Genomic DNA, 19,094 nt, shown 5'->3' on the forward strand with positions numbered 1-19,094 from the left:
TTTTTCGATCATGGAATAAAAAGGTAAAATCTGCCTTTACTACGTCATAAATCATAATATACCTATAAAAACAATTTCTTTATAGAACATTTGATGCAAATGTCCACGTTTTAAATATTAAAGTGAGAGCAAAAGAATCAATTACTTTTACAACCACATTAACGTATAACAAATTCAATACAGTGCTATTAAATCTATTGGCTTTAACATTAATGTATATCTCACAATGCGTAAATCAGGGTGGATTACCAGACATTTTTATTTAAAGCCTCTTAGAGGTATTTGTCTGAAGTCATATAGTATTCGTAGTAATTTCTTTTTGACGAAATAAATTTTCAATTTATCGTCCCTTTTGACTTGAAGGCTTTTGAAAAAGTAATTCCTAATATGTACTTACTACGAAGTATAATTAGCGACCAGAAATCAGACGACTTTTTGTGTCCGGATGAAATCAGTTTCAATAAACGGTTTAATCGGGTGCAATGAAACAACAAGGATTTTACTAATATTTCTATATTTATTTTATTGTTTATTCGTTCCAAGTAATTTTTTGTCCTTTTATTATATATTAATAATGTAATTAAGAATTAATAAATTGCAAGAGAATCTACTAATGTCTACTTAAACTTAGCGCTGATTAAAAAAATTGTAACAGCTTTTAAGTCACATTTTATAATTTTATTGTAAAACATAAATTTACGAACAGCCCATTTAATTTGCACAAAGGAAACCATGTTACATTTTGTATTAAACTGAATATTATAATAACAGTTTATTGAATACTTTGTAAACTATCATCGTTGCAAGGCTAGCCACATATTGCTCATTAGTGGTCTCTATATTATTTGATAATTCATTGGCCCCCATAACATCGATGTTACTGCATTATATGACAAAGATACAACTTATTATATTAATTTAAATTTATTATTTTATTGAAAGAAAAATGCGTAAGACTAGTATGTTGAAAGTGCTGCTTACGTTAAATTTGTAATTATTCTACTTGGATATAAAAATACATTAATTAATTATCTTTTTGTAAATTTTAATTTAAAACACGTAGTTGTTGGTCAATTACATAACGCAGATTTAATATAAAAGTAGAAAGGGACGCCATTTATTACTCCAGTGAGATTGAAGCCACATCATAAATAAAAAATAATAATTATGAACACTTGGTAAGTATTAAACTACTTTTAGCATGGTTTTACCGATTCCATATAGATTTAGCCTTATTGATTCCACTTAGACTTATTGATACAACAATAAATTTCCCGAAGTTTGTGCATTTAAAACATATACTCATTTATTACATTTAATTATGGATTTCAGATTGCTCCAAGACATCAAAATAATATCTATGTTATAATTTGAAATTTAACGTAAGCAGTTAAATCATATTACAATTTTGTATTATAAATTGTTGTTTAGTGTTTACATTTTCCTCCAAGTTACAGTATTCACAGGACCGTGCATTTCAATAAATTATACAAAATATTTATACTTTTACTTTGTGATTTATGAAGAATTGAAAAGCATATAAATTATTATTTTTAATTAAATGTAAATATTGTTAGGATGACATAAAATAAATGTATGACTAGATTCTGTAAGATCAAGCGTTAAAAACCTATGCATTATAAGTGTAAAACATAAATAAGATCCTATATATTAATTTTAAGACATATTTAATTAATAATAATTACCAAGTTCTAGATTGCACGTTTCTTCTTAATTCTATATTTACAAAGTTTCATTTAAAAATATTATTTATATATTATTTTGCTTTTTTTATTGTTAAGCTTTGATGCTTGAAAATTTAAAATGATCGCTACGCTTACTAGGTAAAAGGAGCGGTAGAAAAAATTGTAGGCAAGCTCTCAAGGTATAAATAAATAATACTTTTATATAGAATTGTACCTACAAAACCTTTTAAAACACTACTAAATAAAATTCAAATTCACCCGCGATGTTCTAATTTCAATTTAGTAACTATGTGTCACTAATGTCTAAATATTATTTAAAAAGTGATGTATTTACAAATGGCTTTAAATACTATTTTGGCTAAATGTCACTAACAACCTTAACTATAAATTGTGCCGTTTTGTTTAGAGATTAAAGTAGGTAAGTATTGATTAATCTGTTATGAAGCCCAAATAAAATAGTTAAACTTATGTACTCATCGTATATTTAAATTAATAATAAAGAATATGTACTATCTACAATTTATCCATTACGGGGCACTTAAAGATACTTTGTACAAGTTTTATTCATACAGGATCAACATAACAATAACAAAAACTAAGTACCCATTGACTGCTCCTAGATCGGATTATGATACAATAATTTTATTTGATAGCAATTTTATAAATACCTAAGTAATTTTGAAAACTTTAATATTCATTATTTCTCATTTATTTATTTTCACCTAATCTAGTAGCAGTCATAACTAATAATATTGAAAAGTTGATATCAAGATCTTTCCATAATCTTCCGAAGGGACATTTTATTATATCCATATCGTATCTCCAAATACAGTTACTAATATTAAACACAGAATATGATTATTTGCAAGGCACATTTTCTTAAAAATCCTGGTATTAAATTTCATGTATATCGATATTCGGGAAACATCAAAACTCGGCGCGTTAAAGGTAAACTAAGTACATAATATGATAAGTACGATTTGTACCTATATCGTAATGATATGTATATAATCAATTATATACCCTGTGTCACGAAAAATATAATTATATGTCAATTTTTTTCATGTAATCGAAATTAAATAACGGTAAAGTATAAATATATCTACACTAGTGACTACATTGCGCTTGTTTTAAAAAGTATCAAAATAAATATTCAGATGCTATAAAAATGAGATCATATGATTGCTCACATAAAAGTCAAATGTGGCGGTGGGCCGCCGATGTTACTTATGTGGTTGTGTTGGCCACGGTCGTGGCCGAGGTGGCGCGGCTTCCCACTCAGTACCCATACCCAGTACCTGGATACAACAAGGCCGCGCCGCCACCCGTCGGTCAGTGTTGTGCAGCGAATTTCATACGTTTCTGTTTTTGCCTCTGGTTGCAGAACCATACCCGAACTACGTTTTTCTTGAGATCTAACTTTTCTGCAATCGCTGCAATTTTTTCACCCGATGGACGCGGCTGAACAGCAAAATAAGCTTCAAGACTTCTCTTTTCTGGTGCCGCTATGGATGTTCTCTTTCTTTTTTTTTCTCCGGCTGGCAAAACGCTGGGTGCATCTGGGTCCCTTCTTTTATTTTTTGCCTGCGCTTCTGCTTCTTCTAACCAGGCTTGTAAAATAGGTTTTAATGCTATCATGTTGTTATGACTTAGAGTCAAACTTTCGAATCTACAAATTGTACTTTGGGATAACGCTCCAACACCTGGCAGCTTAAGATTAGCTAGTGCCTTACCAACATCAGCTTGAGTTACTCCCAGTTTTATTCTTCTTTGTTTGAACCTTTCGGCAAATGCCTCGAGTTCACGAGGATCTGTATCTGTATCTGGGTGTAAAGCCGCAGCCGGATGTCCAAGGTGTGCTGGTGGGGCATGTCCAAGGCCTCCTGTGTGGTGGTGGTGATTCATAACATGGTTCATAGCGCCATAGCCATGCAATTGATGATGCGGTGGTGCGGCTTCACCCATAGGTGCTAAGGTAGTCATTGACGAGGATGTGAGCGGATCAAGCATGTCTAGCCCTTCCATGCCATGGTGGCCCATCTGTGGAAAGAATGGCTTTTGTAATTCATTTTTATCATACTGTCAAATTCTCTGCTATTAAGAGGATTACTATAGCTATGGGGGTGACGTCATCTTTATTGTTGTTCGCCGAATTAACTTCTGTATTCATGTTAAATCAGACATTTTATTGTAAGCAGAAGGGGGTGGTAACAATAGCCTCACTCGGGGACGATATGGAAACATAAACAATCATCTTTGTGCAGATTTGCTCTCATTCTTTATGAGTGCAAACACTTGTTTTTTTCATAGTAGGGTGAGTCTGTTGTGACGTTGATTGGTTGCAAGTGTTTTACCAATATGCTTACGTTGTTGACCGGCTTTGTAACGAAAATTAATGTTTGTTAAGTTTTGAATGCCATGCCAACATTTTCATATGTTACAATTATTGTGATAATATATTAAATATTTTTTTATTAAAAGTTTTATAATAATCTTTGATTGAGTTAATTCAATAACGAATACGGAATAAATTTTCCTTAAAGTATATTAATCATAAAAAAAAATTCTTGTAATTGTACAAACCGAATAAAATAAATCTAATCTTAACTTTAAAATTAATTAACTATTTTTTTCTATTTAAATGAGTAATTTAAACTAAGTCCTTATAAACAATTGGTAATCTACATCAAGTAATTTATCTTAGTATAGTAGCGGGCCGTAAGTCTTTCGTTAACAATTTTTCCTTTGCGCTTCAAGGGGTGGTGCAGTGGGTCCCAATTCTATTCCCGGGGGATCGGTAGATCACAATTATACGGCACTAGTCCGTGTAGCACGTAATGTTACATGCCACATACGTTATTGTTTTTTGGAACATGTTATCAGTTTTATATACAATAAGATAGATAGATAACACGTATAACAATACTTCTGCCGTTCCTGTGATATCACTTATAAAATGTTGGACTAAAAATAAAAAAAGAAAAAAATATAAATTTTACAAAAGTGAAATATATATATATATTTCTTAGAGTCTATAAAGCATGTTGAGAGTCACAAAAATAATTTTATTACTAATTATTATTCTCTAACTTAACTCTCTTCAAAAAAACCTTTTAAATTTTACTATTATATAACTAACCAAACAATTCTCGATATATTGTTAACCCACAACTTTTAAAATAGACAACTTACTTTGTAATTCTGAAAAATTTGATGCTAATTCTGAAAGGTAGCGTACTATACATTACACGGCGACAATATTGTTAAATGTCATGATTTGATATTCAAATAGGGCTATTACGTGGTAGTTTTTTTTAACAATCACAGGCTTCAGAATAATGTCAATAAGCCATTTAAGTAGCATTACATAATGATGCTTAATGCCGGCTGACTGTTATTCCTGACGAATGAAGGGTAACATAAATATTAAATACAAATACACCTACAATAGATTCAATTCTGGCACCACCTGCAAAATATATGAATTTTTAATCCAGTTATCATCAATGAATTACTTTAAAATTTCCCAAAGAAGGGTCACTTCTATAGTGTAAACACACGTATAAATATTTAACTAAGGTTAACAAAGTTATGTTACATTTACACTAAAACTGTCAAGAAAGTAGTATTTTATTAATTAAAAATATACCTTTTACTTTAGGACTTGTATCATTTATAATTTTAACTTTAGTTTAAAACTCAATAAATTTTAAAAGTCCAGCCACAGATAAATGTACATCAAAATTTGGTGTAATGAAAATGCGATGTAATTATTTTAAACATAACATCAAGTTTGTATCGATTCAAACACCCCTTCACGATGCGATTTAAAGTGGATATTAAATAATTTATACACCGTTAATAGTGATTTGTATCGCACAGTTATGATTTGAACAAGTGGCCAAATTTATATGGGGTGTAAAAAGTGGCCATAACGCACGCGGAATATATTGTATGCGTCAGAGTGCATTAGTTAAAGTGTAAAATTTTAATAAATGTTGTAAAATGAAGCTTTTCCTATCGCTGTATATGAATAATTAAATCTAGCATAGCAGCTCAACTAATCTTATAGATAGTAATTTGTAAATGCGTTATAATTATTTTTTTAAAACATCTATAAAAATGAGGCTCCAAAAAATTCACAAACACATATATTCAGGGACATTATAGATTAATTTTATTAAATTTCAAAGATATTAAGCGATGTGCTAGTGGCCATACTCTCGCTAAGTAACCCCTGTACATAAGTGTATAATACGTATGTGTTTTGAGTTTGATGGGACGTGAGAGTGCGTTATGATTGCTGTGATGTGTTTTGACTGGTTACCCTATGTTACTCGTTGTATCGATGCGAATCATTATTATTTAAGCAGAATTTGCATGTTCAAATTATACTTTAGATATAACGGATGTTAAACTTATATAAAACTAAATCATTTTAATTCTATATAATCTTTGTTTTATGGAGGTGTAACTGCTGAAAAATTTAAGTTTTAATAATTAGTATGTACCTAATAAATTATATAAAAACAAACGTTGCATGAACAAGTTACATCTAAAAGTACGTTAATATAACGGGCTGCCCTCGTCCCTAGCGACTGTAGTGACAATTGTTCGCCAGCAGTAAAAATGCTCATATGTCCTGTATCCCCATGAGTAAACGTGTTTTTTCTTCCCCTTTCCAGTCTACAATTTGTATTTTAGCTTTACCTATGCCTATTTGCTAGCTGCATGTAAATTAAACAATTCACGCATAACACCGAAGTATGGGATTTATTATTTATTGAATATAAATATAATTAAATAATATATATTTTTTTAATTATGTTTTGCTATCATGAATTACGAATATATAATATTTCAGTTTATATAATATTTCTAAACTACATTCATATTTAAATATTACTATTTTTTTACTTGAAAACATTATGAGAATTATATTCTACCAAAATAAATATATGTATGTATCTCAAAATAATTCGATCATCTTTCAATATACAGGTCGACCCTACAATTGTTTTTATAGAGATTAGAGACATATATGGGACCCCAAACGACGATGGTGTTTGGGTTCCGTGGGTTATAAAGTACACATTACGAAGGCTAAGAACCAGTATAGAGGGGAAATTGGGGAAAGATGTAAGACGAAATTTCATCCCCTTACCATGTAAGAAAACAACAGCATTTTGTTCTTTAGACAACTTTACCGCTAAGATATGTTTCCTAGTTATGGAAATATGTTGTTTATTAATTATTTATTAGGCACTTATAAATTTCACAATACAGTTAACATTTTACATTAATAGTTAACCAATATTCTACTGTAGGTGTTAAAAACTTGAAATAAAATAGTTTATATTACATAGTTATGTATTCAAATATAGTCAACTGTAAAAGACACAGGTACGAGAGTTTAATAGATAACTAATATGTATTTTTTGTACAAAGCCGTCTCAAGACCAAAAGGTACCCCATTTTTTTGTGTTCTATTATCTCAAGCTACGTTTATGATAATAACAAAATGCATAATTATAAACTAATTCTAGGAAATAATTGGATAAGAGGAATTACAATAGTTTGCTACTCAAATATCAGCACAAAATTATAAAAACTAATTTAATTTGAATCACTCCAAATTGTTAAACTGAAATAGCAAACACTTAAAAAAGGTAATTGATCTTTGATTTAATGTTACAATAAATACAATTGTTATCAAATAAAATGGTAATATATGGGGATATAATGTGGAAGTATATAAAATCTAGGGATGAGTTCTATCAAAATTATATCGAACAGTGCATAAAGTTACCTCATTTTTATAAAGGAGAGAGTATATTTCTTACACGTTACAGCCCTCTGTCCTACCCCACGCCGTACTAATCCCTGAGGATCAAACCCTCGTCCAACATAGGACGACTAAAAGATTTTCCAAGGTGTATGGAACATAGAGATATGCATTTACTTTTATTATTATTATTTATGTTAAGGCAAAGGCGCGGAGTGTACCAATTTGCCAACAATTTTACGAGTGCCCTTTAGTTTTATCGTCTTTGAACTCGATTCAAATGATTGGTAAGTGATGATTTCTCCCTGTTTTATTTTACATCTATAAAATTTGAATTGCTGTAAATCATAGTAACAATTTTTAGAGTTTTTTTTACTATATTGTTGATAATTATTCCAACATATAAAGAACTTAAACACAATTTTTAATTGCATGAAATGTTTGTATTTTTTTTATTAAATAAAACAAGAAAAGTAAAATTGTTACCACGAAAATTTAGTATAAATTTTATTGTTTTCTGTAGCCTTGACCTTGTTAAAATATTTTATCACAACAAAATGTAACAAATGTATTAATATTGAGACGATGAATTCGTTATCTACGTTGGAAAGACAGTAGGTACATGTGTATTTCTTACTTTTCATTAATTACATCAGAATCGTAATTTAGCATATAAATATTTTGACAGTTTATTAATTTTTTACCTTACACATTTTTATTTCTTGCTTTCCGACTTTCTGAGAAAATTATAATTTGAAACTTACGAGAGGAATTCGATAGTACCTGATGTGGTCTTGCATTATGGGGTGGTGGACCTCCCACTCCGTGGTGATACACCATATCATGCTTCAGCTGTGGTAGCGGAGGGCCCGGTTGAGGTCCCGACTGATGCTTGCCGATGTCTACCGCAGCCAACGCCTCCGCCCTGCTCAGCAACCCGTCGTTCAGACCGCTGAATATGTCACCCTGTCAATAATAATGTCGTTACTTTTTATTATCATTATTGTTATATCTGTTACAATTAAGAGTTCAGTATTGACTAAAATAAAGAATAATTGGGGGCCTCTGACAAATATCTTTCAGAATTAGGTCTTATTTTTAAATTAAAACTACTTATATAATATATGAATGCTTAGATAATTATAGTTACTGTAATATTTTTTTATGTTTTACACTTACCTTTCTTCAAAACTATGTGACAAAATGCTACATGCTCTAAGTGAATTCTTAGATAATATCATACTCCAAAAACATCAAAGTACACAGAGATTAAGCTGAAGATTAAACAAATTTTCTATAAAGTACAACACTAAAGTAGCTAGTTCAAAGAGGCAACACTAATTCGCGTGACGTAATACGCTGGCCACATCAAATAGTCATGGCGGCTCAACCGTCGGCCCGCGGACAGGGGTTTTTCCCGGATTACTTTAAATTATTTATGAGTGACTCTGACCTCCAGTTACTTTGTAACTCGTTACTCGGTTCCATGATCTCTTCTTTCCTCGACAGATACCTAGCGCGCGATCCGACTTTCAAATAGGCAGTTTAGAAAACCAGGGACCACTTTTAAAGTAATAGTTCCTTTTTTCGATTTACCGGTGGTACACCCGTTTGCAGGTTTTATTTTACCATCCCGTTTTAAGACGAACCTTGCATCTGAATAGACGGTTTTATATTGCCTTCTCCGCACATAGACATGTAAGTAAATAGATATCTTGTTTTCTTTTTTTCGATTTTTATCATGATTTTATTTTAGATACCGTGTAATATGAACATTGGACAAATATTTTTTTAAGGCATTACATGGGGCAATACTTAACGCATTATTAGTCTGTCATAAACCATTTTAAATAGAAACATAAATCTTCAGATTTTCAAAAATATAAACAATTTTAGAATACATTTTTTTTTAATTAAGTAATTATTATAATAAGATCGGATTTAAATGAACAGCACACTGAAAAAGAGATATAAAATACAACAATTAAGCGTGGGAATAAAAATTGTCCCAACACCCTTCACGAATCTCGAAACATTAGCATCGTGTTACTGAAGTGATTCTGCATGCCCTTCTCAAATTGTAATTGCTAAACAAATTGACCCCGCTTCTATATGAATGTTGTAATTTGTTCTCAAGTGCCCGGGGAATCATATATTTAAAGTACATTGCTTACCTTTTTACTTAACGTGAGACTTTCTTACTTACTATTGTTTACAAATGAAAAAAATATTTAAAAAAAATACATCATTTTAATGAAAACTATAAGATTTAATCATTTATAATAATCACACTACATTCAATACTGGTGTACAATATCACGCTTTATCAAAAAAAACAATATCCTATTATTGATATTGTAATAATAATTTTATAAATTTTATAATGATTTAAGTACAAGGAAAGATATAAAACTAATGTTAATAAAATAGATGAGAAAATGTAAATGTATCAAATATTGGTGTAATATCTGGAAGCCAACTTATTTAGCAAATCAAAGCCTAACAATCAACTGTTTGTGAATAATTGTTTCGTCCATTAAACGTTACACATAATGGAACAAAGTGACTGCTCAATTTACAACTCAGGCTGTAAAGCATAGACATAAACTAGGAACAAAGGCACATCCAAACAATCCCTATAGCACTGAAATAATCCATTACTATTATTACTCATCAACGTTCTCATTTTAGGGTTAACTGGCGACATCTTCTCATCCCCAGATACATCTGAGCCGCGTAATGTGGGTATCAAGTGTCATAGAGAACTAAAAGCGGGGTGTGCGACCCCTGCCCGATTACACTGCACACGAACGCATGAGTGGTCGCTGATTGAATTAAATATTATCACTAGTCGTTTCCGCGGCTTAAGATTTTTGTAAAACAATTGTATTTAGATAATGCTATAGTAAGTTTAATTAAGATTTATTAGGTTTCTGGCAGAAATACTCCATGAAAATTGTTAGGAATTTTGTAGTTTAGTTTTAAATTATAACAGAATAGTTTTTGGTCTCAAAAATAAATACATTTTTCAGACCAAAAACTAATAAAAAAAAAATGGTTATTTTGGTTGATTAATATTTCTTTCAATGACTTTGAATAAACGAAAGTGCTTTTCTTCAAAATCAAAACTACAATTTAACAACTACATTAAATAATTTCTTTAAAAAAAATTATAGATTAAAAGTGAAAAAAAAAGAATAAAAACTATAAGAAGTACAAACGTAACTTAATTTCATTAAAGATCGAGATATACGGTCTAACCTTGAGTAATGAACCGTCTGAAATACCAATAGGTCGATAACTAGTTATCAATTATAGACGCATTAAGATTTAATTGAAATAATACAATCAGTTTCACATTAATTTAAAAATCAGTGCTTTGATTTTTCTGACATATCACGATATTGGCGAGTATATTAATTAACATTTTACCTTTCCTTTTTTATAATCGAAAAATCCAAATGTCAATCTACGGTGTGTTGTATTCATTTCTTATTCGATTTGACAGCGACACGCGGGTTTAATAGCACCTGAATCAAAACTGAGAATATTAGTATTAGTTTTAAATTTTTTATACAGTATATATCGTCTATGTTTGCATCTAACTGAATTTGTGTTATTTAAGGTCTGCTAACAAAGTTCCTAATTGTGACTCCAATCGAGGCTGTTAAATTTTATTGCATTCATAAGTTAATCCCGGAACGTGTCTCCTCCATTCTACACGACACTGGCAGAATGTACTGTGCACGTTTTTGCACGGATGAAGGCCACATTTCAAACAACCAACCAACCATCAAAAGTGAGGCGTATTTTGATATCACTATCAAGACTTTATGTAATATATGACATATAAATGATTTTGAATAGGTATTTGTTTTGATATATTAATTTATTTTTTCGTTTATGGAGTTATGAATCGATTTTTTTACGCAACAAAATGTTTAGATGGAAATTTAATATTACGTCAAGGTGCTTTTAACTGCTACTTAGTGATTATTTATTATTTAAATTAATAATTATTAGATGTTGTGTCGGTGTGCCTGCCATCGTGATATGTATTTCCATATTATATAATCTACAATAACTAAAGCAAATGATAAGAGTAAAAACTACGTACCTTCTATTAATACATACCTGTTATAAAACTCGCTTAGCATATTAAACTAAATAACAAATTTATCTTTGGCCAAAGATAACCGCAAGCTTTTTTCGCAAGGCTATAGAGAGTAGTGATCTAATAGAGTAATTTATTAAAATGTTTGAATTAATAAAACTTACATTGTGACGCGGTGACCACGAGTTGCACATTAATGATGCATCCTCCAGTATTCGACTCTGCAAAAGAAAAATCTCAGCTATCTTAGAGGACAAAGTTCATTCATGCAAATACATTTTTTAATCTTAATATCTGTATTCAGTTAAAAGTATCAAGTACTACAATATATATTCAAAACGTCATATTAGGTATTCCTATAAAAAAAATATAAAATATTTATATTCAACCGAAAAATATTTGAAGAATGTTTTAAATTTGAACTTGTTGATTTACATAATTTTGTTTAACTTTATGTTAGCATAATGGTCCGCAGTCGAAGTTTAACGCATTCCTTTAAAAATTACTTTCAAATTATGCAGTTATTCATTATTAGTAAAGAAATGACAAACATCAGATCTAGCAGAATACAATTACAGCAAAAATCTTGATTGAAATTTTTTGTTGTTAAGTTAAAATCACTCGATTCTTACTTCTAATTCGTTTTAGAATAATAAAGTATCCTTAATTTCTAAGGAATAAATAAGAGTTAATAAATCATAACTTCTTCAATAGCTAATATTAACATGAATATACAATTAATATCAGTGCGTTCCCTCTTCTTACATGCTTTTCTTTAGCTTCACGTGTATGTATGTATGTATGTTTGTTACCGACTTCTTCCAACTCGATTTTGACCCATTTTAATCGGACCGACTTCGCTCAAATTTTGTAGGCTTATCAAGGACCGGTGGCAAATTAATACCTCGTAAAAATTATATCAATTTCATAATTAGGGTTGCCAGGATCGTCATATCATGTCATAGATCCTTTACATGAGAGTAAAAGAGATAGAGCATGCTCGCTAAAGCGCTATTGTATTTGTTGGTAAGCTACATAGCTGCATTATCAACAGCCAAAAATCAAAAACTTTTGATAAGGAGAATTTTATATTTAATTTCTAAGTGACTGAGCTGATACTAACTTATTACATAAATCGTTACACTACTACATTGATCGCAAGTGTACCTATTTATGCTAACAACAAAAAAAAACCTTAGAACTTACACGAATTCGAGACGCAACTCTGTAAACACAGCTTTAAATGTCAATAGATTAAAAATTAATGTAGCTATTTGATAGTAAAATCAAACATTCGTCGTCTAGAAGATTAACACGTCCGCGTTGAAGGCAAATTGAACTAAAAAGTAAAAAATATAATATAGTTAAAAAAAAAAACTAAAAAACATGCTTTTCTAATTAACCCAACTAAAAGGTAAAAAATAATTTTTAACATTAACAATAACAGTGGGCGAACATTATTAGTATTGTTATGAGAAAAGTATGGGGCGCTTTATACCATATCTTTCATACTATTTTTTTTTTAACTAATCTTATACCTGTATATTTGCTTATTTGTTTATACCTTACATCTTAGAACTTTACTTTAATTACTTTCTATAAGAAAATCCCGTTATACTTATTTACATGGCCACCATAATAATTTCTTCCACATCCCATACGTAACACAGAGAGATTGGACTAACGCGGTCTGCGAATGCATACCATCTAGGTCCGCAAATATTATTCGTAGAGAAAAGGCTTGATATTTATGATGTAACAGTTGCATTAAAATAATCGGCTTAGAATGTATGGACTTCCTGAAATTAAAATAAATTACATGCTTTTATTTAGCTTCACGTGTATGTATGTATGTATGTATTTTTCACCCACTGTTATTGTTAATGTTAAAAAATATTTTTTACTCTTTAGTTGGATTAATTAGAAAAGCATGTTTTTTTAGTTTTTTTTTTTTAACTATATTTTATTTATCGCACTTTCATAAGAAAGTTCAAATCATATTTTGACGATATATATTTTTTGAGATAAAGAATAATGAATTTAACCATAAACAAATATATTGGATAGTTATCAACGGTGAGTCCGCTTTAAATCCTCTTAAAGAATCCTATTTGTGGGAAATGCAGGTTTATTAAAATAAATGCACTGGAACACGTGGTGATTTAACTTACTTTAGTCGCTTTAAATCATCACTATTTTCCATTCGGGTAATTGTTCCAATTAATTGCAGTTTGAAATAAATGATTTCAATGTAAAACATTATGGGTACAAACTTCATTATTGATTACACATTTTCAATCTCAATTTACGTAATTATTTCTAGAGATTCGTCTTATTTATCAGTTCGTAAATTTTGTTCATGTGTGTTGATGATTTTCTGGTCTCTCGATGTGTCTTTGAATCTCGTATTACTGTTACATATAAGCATCCTATCCATAAATAAGAAACGCAAATGTATGGATGCAATGTTTTACGCAGTTTCGAAGATTTTTCCCTATATAAAGTACAAATAAACCTCCGCTAAAAATCTAGTCGTATAGACATGAAAACACCGACGAGTACTTATTATAAACAAAACATATTCTTAATATCAGGTAAATAAAATTTAATATCACGTCAATATATTAATATCATTATTTAAATCAACGCACTCAATCATAGCGCGTTGCTTATTTGAATTATTCCATTTATATTTAATATTAATATAGCTTATAAAGTAAACGAGTGATATTTAAATTTTGTACCCGATAAACTTGAAACACGACAGAGTCCAGTACCCTGTGACATCTTCCACGACTCCGTTCCTACCAGTGTTAATAATTAATTCTTAGCCCTTTGCCGCGCCTGTTAAATGGCGTGACTAAATAAGGTAGGGTTCACCCCAGTCGCCTCCCCTCCACCTGATTTTTAAAATTTTTAACGTTGGTTTAAAGTATTTCTGATATTTAACTATAAATATTTTTATTACAACTAGTTAAAATAATAAACCGCATTATCATTAATGATAATATATTTTTTTTAAATACCTCAAAACTAAATAATTTTACTGAATTTCAATTATCTACTTTTCTGTACGTAATGCACTGTAATTATTTCATTTAATATTTTGTCTGTACATATAATGGTGTTGCTTGTCGTGAAACTATCAGGACTTATTCTTTAGTTTCACTACCCTCCTTCAGCATTACAGTGTAATTACTTGTTATTGGCGACAGACAATTTAATTCACATGCAGGAGTATTTTGAACACCTGAACAATTTCACACGAAGCAGAAAGTTTAAAACTTTTCAAAAATATATGTACAAAACACTCCCACTAATTCCCACAATTACACTTACATAATCATGTCATGCGCCTAAGAGCTGCGAACAATCTTACGTAAATCATAAGAATGAGCCTTAAATTTAACGTACAAGTTTAAAGCTATGATAAAATGAGAGGAAAATTCGGCAATTACAAAAGAGCGAACGAGACAACTAAATAGAGATTATGGTAATCACGATAAAAATACCCAATGAGGGTGGCGGTACTTAGAAGCAATTTAAAGATATTGTATTTAATGTTCGGAGAGAGTTGTTTAGGGGCGTCATCGGAGCTTAGAGGGATTGGAGGGGGCTTGTAAAAGACTCGGATGCGAGCTGGATTTTGTGAATTGATAATTACGTGCACTCTATCGGTCGTTTTAAAACGCGTTTTTGGGAGAGGGTCTGATAAATGTATACATCTAAAATTATTAAGTACCTACCTGTCACAAAATACTTAACGTTATAATTTTGTTAAATGACATAGCCCGATATCATGGTTAAAAGATATATTATTATTAAAGTTTGAAGATAATATCCATTATCCTGCTGGAAATTAAACAAACTATGAATCAATCTCCATGAGATTCTATTACTAATAAAATTACTAAAAACTTAGTAGTTTTATTGTCTAACTTTGTACCAGTTCTCGCAGAAAAACACATAAAAAAAACACGGGTGAAATTATCATTATGCAGTATTTTCTTTTACTTAAAAATTAACTAAGAACGGCTTAACATAATGGAAAAATCCTATTAAATAGACTAGGTATGCACTGGCAATACTTAAATGAAGTAGAAAAAGAAACAAGAAGAATTACAAATAGAAGACAAAGCATGCTGTCGTTCGTAAGTTAATTACGACGTGGTATTTATGTCGTTATTATTTCAAAATAGATATCAATGTATTTCATTCATGCGCCTACAAAGTATATCTGAGTGTTAATGTTCGGAAATTGCTGAAATCATTAGTTATGCATTTATACGAAGAAGGCTTTATTTAAAGCGGTGTAATTACATTTGTGATAGCCACAAATAAGGCTATGTCTTTGTGTGAATTTATTATAATATGTGTTCTTGATGTGTTACCCGCTGTAGTTTATACCTATTTTCTCTAAATAATTCTCTCTTGTATTTAAACTCTGTTTTTGTATATAGGGATACTGAAATGTTTTTAACCTTCTAGCACACCACGATATCTATTTCTTTGCTATATACAAGTATTAAGTAACAGTAACTAATTAAATAATTTTTTATTATATAAATTTAAATAAATTGTTTTGTAAGATCTTTTAGTAAGCATCGTCTTAATGTTATTATCTTATTATTGCACGTTTAAAATTGGTGGTATGATGGCAATTATTTATTAATGTATAAAATTACTGTCTCAGTAAAGCTTCTAGAAGATCCCGACGGCGAATAACACTCTGCATTAGCGGTTGGCTCTAACAATAACCGTTAAGAGTTAATTGTTATTGCCAATGGGTTTGTTACTTAGGAAAGCAAGATTTTAACATCACCGCCAGGTGGCGCAACTTCCCCATTCCTTGAATTAAGAAAATTACCGAAAGAAACTCATTACTGTAGGTACTTCAAACACTGAAGCCATTTTCACTCCTGATTATTTATAAATTAATTCAGAATCGTGTTGTATTTTAGGGAAAGTATTTGTATACGTCTCTCTTAGTATTTTGCTGTTACATAGTTTAAACTAAAAAGACATTTCATTAACATTAAGATTTCAGAGTAAATAAAACTTCTCTAGACATTTTATCATCTTACAAAATACTACTAAATTTGTCTTTTATTTTTGATTATCTCTTTTATGTTATAAACGCTTTATTACTATAAAAATAATTTAATCATCAACATCGTTTGAAATGATCTCCCGGTAACAGTAGATCTTAACAGTAAATCTTATGTCCTCAACATGTTTGTATACAACAAAATCCATTCAGTTAAAGGTTTTTAGAGAACCCTAAATACCAGCCACCTCCTAACTTGGAAGCTTATGGAAGAGTAGATTGTGCAAAACGCGCACCACGAAATTCAGCGCAACTGGGCGGGCCTGATCAATATAGGGCGGAGTCAGATATTTGACGTTGCGTAGCGTTCTGCGCTTTACGCTTGTCTACTTGATTGACACAGACGGACTGACAGCCGGACTCAGAGCGTTTTGACGGCTTTTTATTGTGTCCTCTGAGGGGTGACAGGGGGTTACCGGTCGATCGGAAAGGTGATTAATTTTATGTTATTATTGGCTCCAGACCGCTGGAAATTTTTAGCATACCTTTCCGAACTGTAATTTATTTTATTTGTAACTAAAATATTCTGATTGTGATGAAGCATTTGTATAAATGGCGGTTGTTACCTTATGAATGATAACTATGAGTTGCTGAAAACTGATCAACTTTGTAAACTGTAATGTACTTAACATTGTTTTGAAGTATAACAAAACAAATGATTTAGGGAAATTATCGGCATTACAAAAGAAAGGTATTGAAGAGAACTTCAATGTTATATATTTGGTAATTTTTGTATGAATAATACCATTTCTCCTTTAGCACATACATTATCTATTATTTTATCTATAGGAAGACACATAATACAAAATCTATTAATATAATTTATATTAACTATGACTAAAATAGTATACATATCCAATTTCATCCTATCCGTACCGACGTTCGAGAGCTTTTGTATATTTAAGTATTCCAGAACCTATCATACGTAATCGTCACAGTAACATAACGTATTCTATAAAAAGATCAAATAAAGTTTTGAATATAAATCACTTCACTAAATATTCAAGAGTTTGTACAGTTTTTCACACCATCTAAAGAGATGGTATAAGTTAGATAGATAGAGAGATAGATAGATAGATAGATAGATAGATATAGTAAAAGTACTATCCTATGAAAAATAATATTCTTGATAAAAACCAATACATAATTGCAAAAGAAATCAAAATCTTTGTGTTTTTTAGAGATAATGAAATTTGACACGAAACTGCTTGATATGTATCAGGTTTTGAAATTAATTAAATAATAAATACGTTCTGAAATCCGTATAGGACATTCAAACTCGAATTACTATAATCTGTGAACCTCCAAAGTAGTCGTGACATATACAGTCGGCTTATTGATTTTTCACCCTACAAGACAAACCACTGACGTGGCTTAAAATAATATGAATAGGTTCTATTATGTCGAAGCTTCAGCTGGAAATATAGTTTACTATAATAAGAGAATGTTTAACAAAAAAAATAATTATTTAATAATGTCTTAATTTCAATTTTGCGTGTATTTTTTTAGTATGTAATTATTTTATTAAAATTAAATAACCTATATCAATTATTTTACGAGTATAATAGATATTTGCTCGCGACTTTGAAAATACATTATTTATTGAATTTTTTCTTTATTTCATATTTTATTGATAAATGCACAAAAGGAGGGCTTGATGCTAAAATATCATTCTCTACCAGCCAAACTTGAGATGTGTAAGAGGGTGTTTTTAGGCGTGTAATTTGTAGGATACATTTTTATGATACAACGTGAAATAATACATACATATAATACATTTTATATTTAAATCAAATTAAAAAAATACTATTGAGCTCTAATCTAACTAGTTACTCACTTGATCACCATGGCCGATTAAATCCAAATTTCTTTCAGTAACTTTCAATAAGACAAGTGACAAAAATACAATACAAACAAACGTTTAACGTTATAAACGCGTTTAAAACGTAAATTAATTTTTAACATAAATTTCATATTCAATTTTAGTACTTTACATACAATGTTGTGTACATAAACATGTGTTGATATGAGTATTGGCTATTCATTGACTAAATAACACCTTCTTTTCACTTTACATAATTATGAAGTTATAATAAAAAATATTATTTCAATGTATCTTTCATTTAATCGTCTGTTGGGCAACAGATCAAACAAATTGTGTGTCTTTAGAATATAAAGAAGAATCTTCATTTTATGATTTTATGTCAATATAGTTATAAGCAATATTAAATATCTTTGTCATATTTAGACTATATGTAATAATTTCAATTATAATAATTTAGTATAATAGGTCAAAAAGTAACATTCGAATGTAACACAGGAAAGTAAAAATCATAACAGATGCACCACTATAATATTGAATTCATAAAAAACATAAGGGGT

The 19,094-nt window shown here is 30.0% G+C and overlaps 1 protein-coding gene across 1 annotated transcript in view; it reads right to left on the reverse strand.

Moving 5' to 3' along the window:
- Nucleotides 1-497: 497 nt before the first annotated feature.
- The window catches only part of LOC116777469 (inhibitory POU protein), a 29,432-nt gene continuing 10,835 nt past the window's right edge, over nucleotides 498-19,094 (reverse strand). Inside the window, exons 3-4 of the mRNA XM_061526471.1 lie at nucleotides 8,275-8,457; nucleotides 498-3,761 (exon numbers count right to left, since the gene is read on the reverse strand). Of these exons, the coding sequence (XP_061382455.1) occupies nucleotides 3,039-3,761; nucleotides 8,275-8,457 (906 nt within the window). The 3' untranslated portion in view covers nucleotides 498-3,038. The remainder of the gene's footprint in view (nucleotides 3,762-8,274; nucleotides 8,458-19,094) is intronic.

This window comes from Danaus plexippus, chromosome Z (assembly GCF_018135715.1).
Source record: "Danaus plexippus chromosome Z, MEX_DaPlex, whole genome shotgun sequence".
Lineage (NCBI taxonomy): Eukaryota > Metazoa > Arthropoda > Insecta > Lepidoptera > Nymphalidae > Danaus > Danaus plexippus.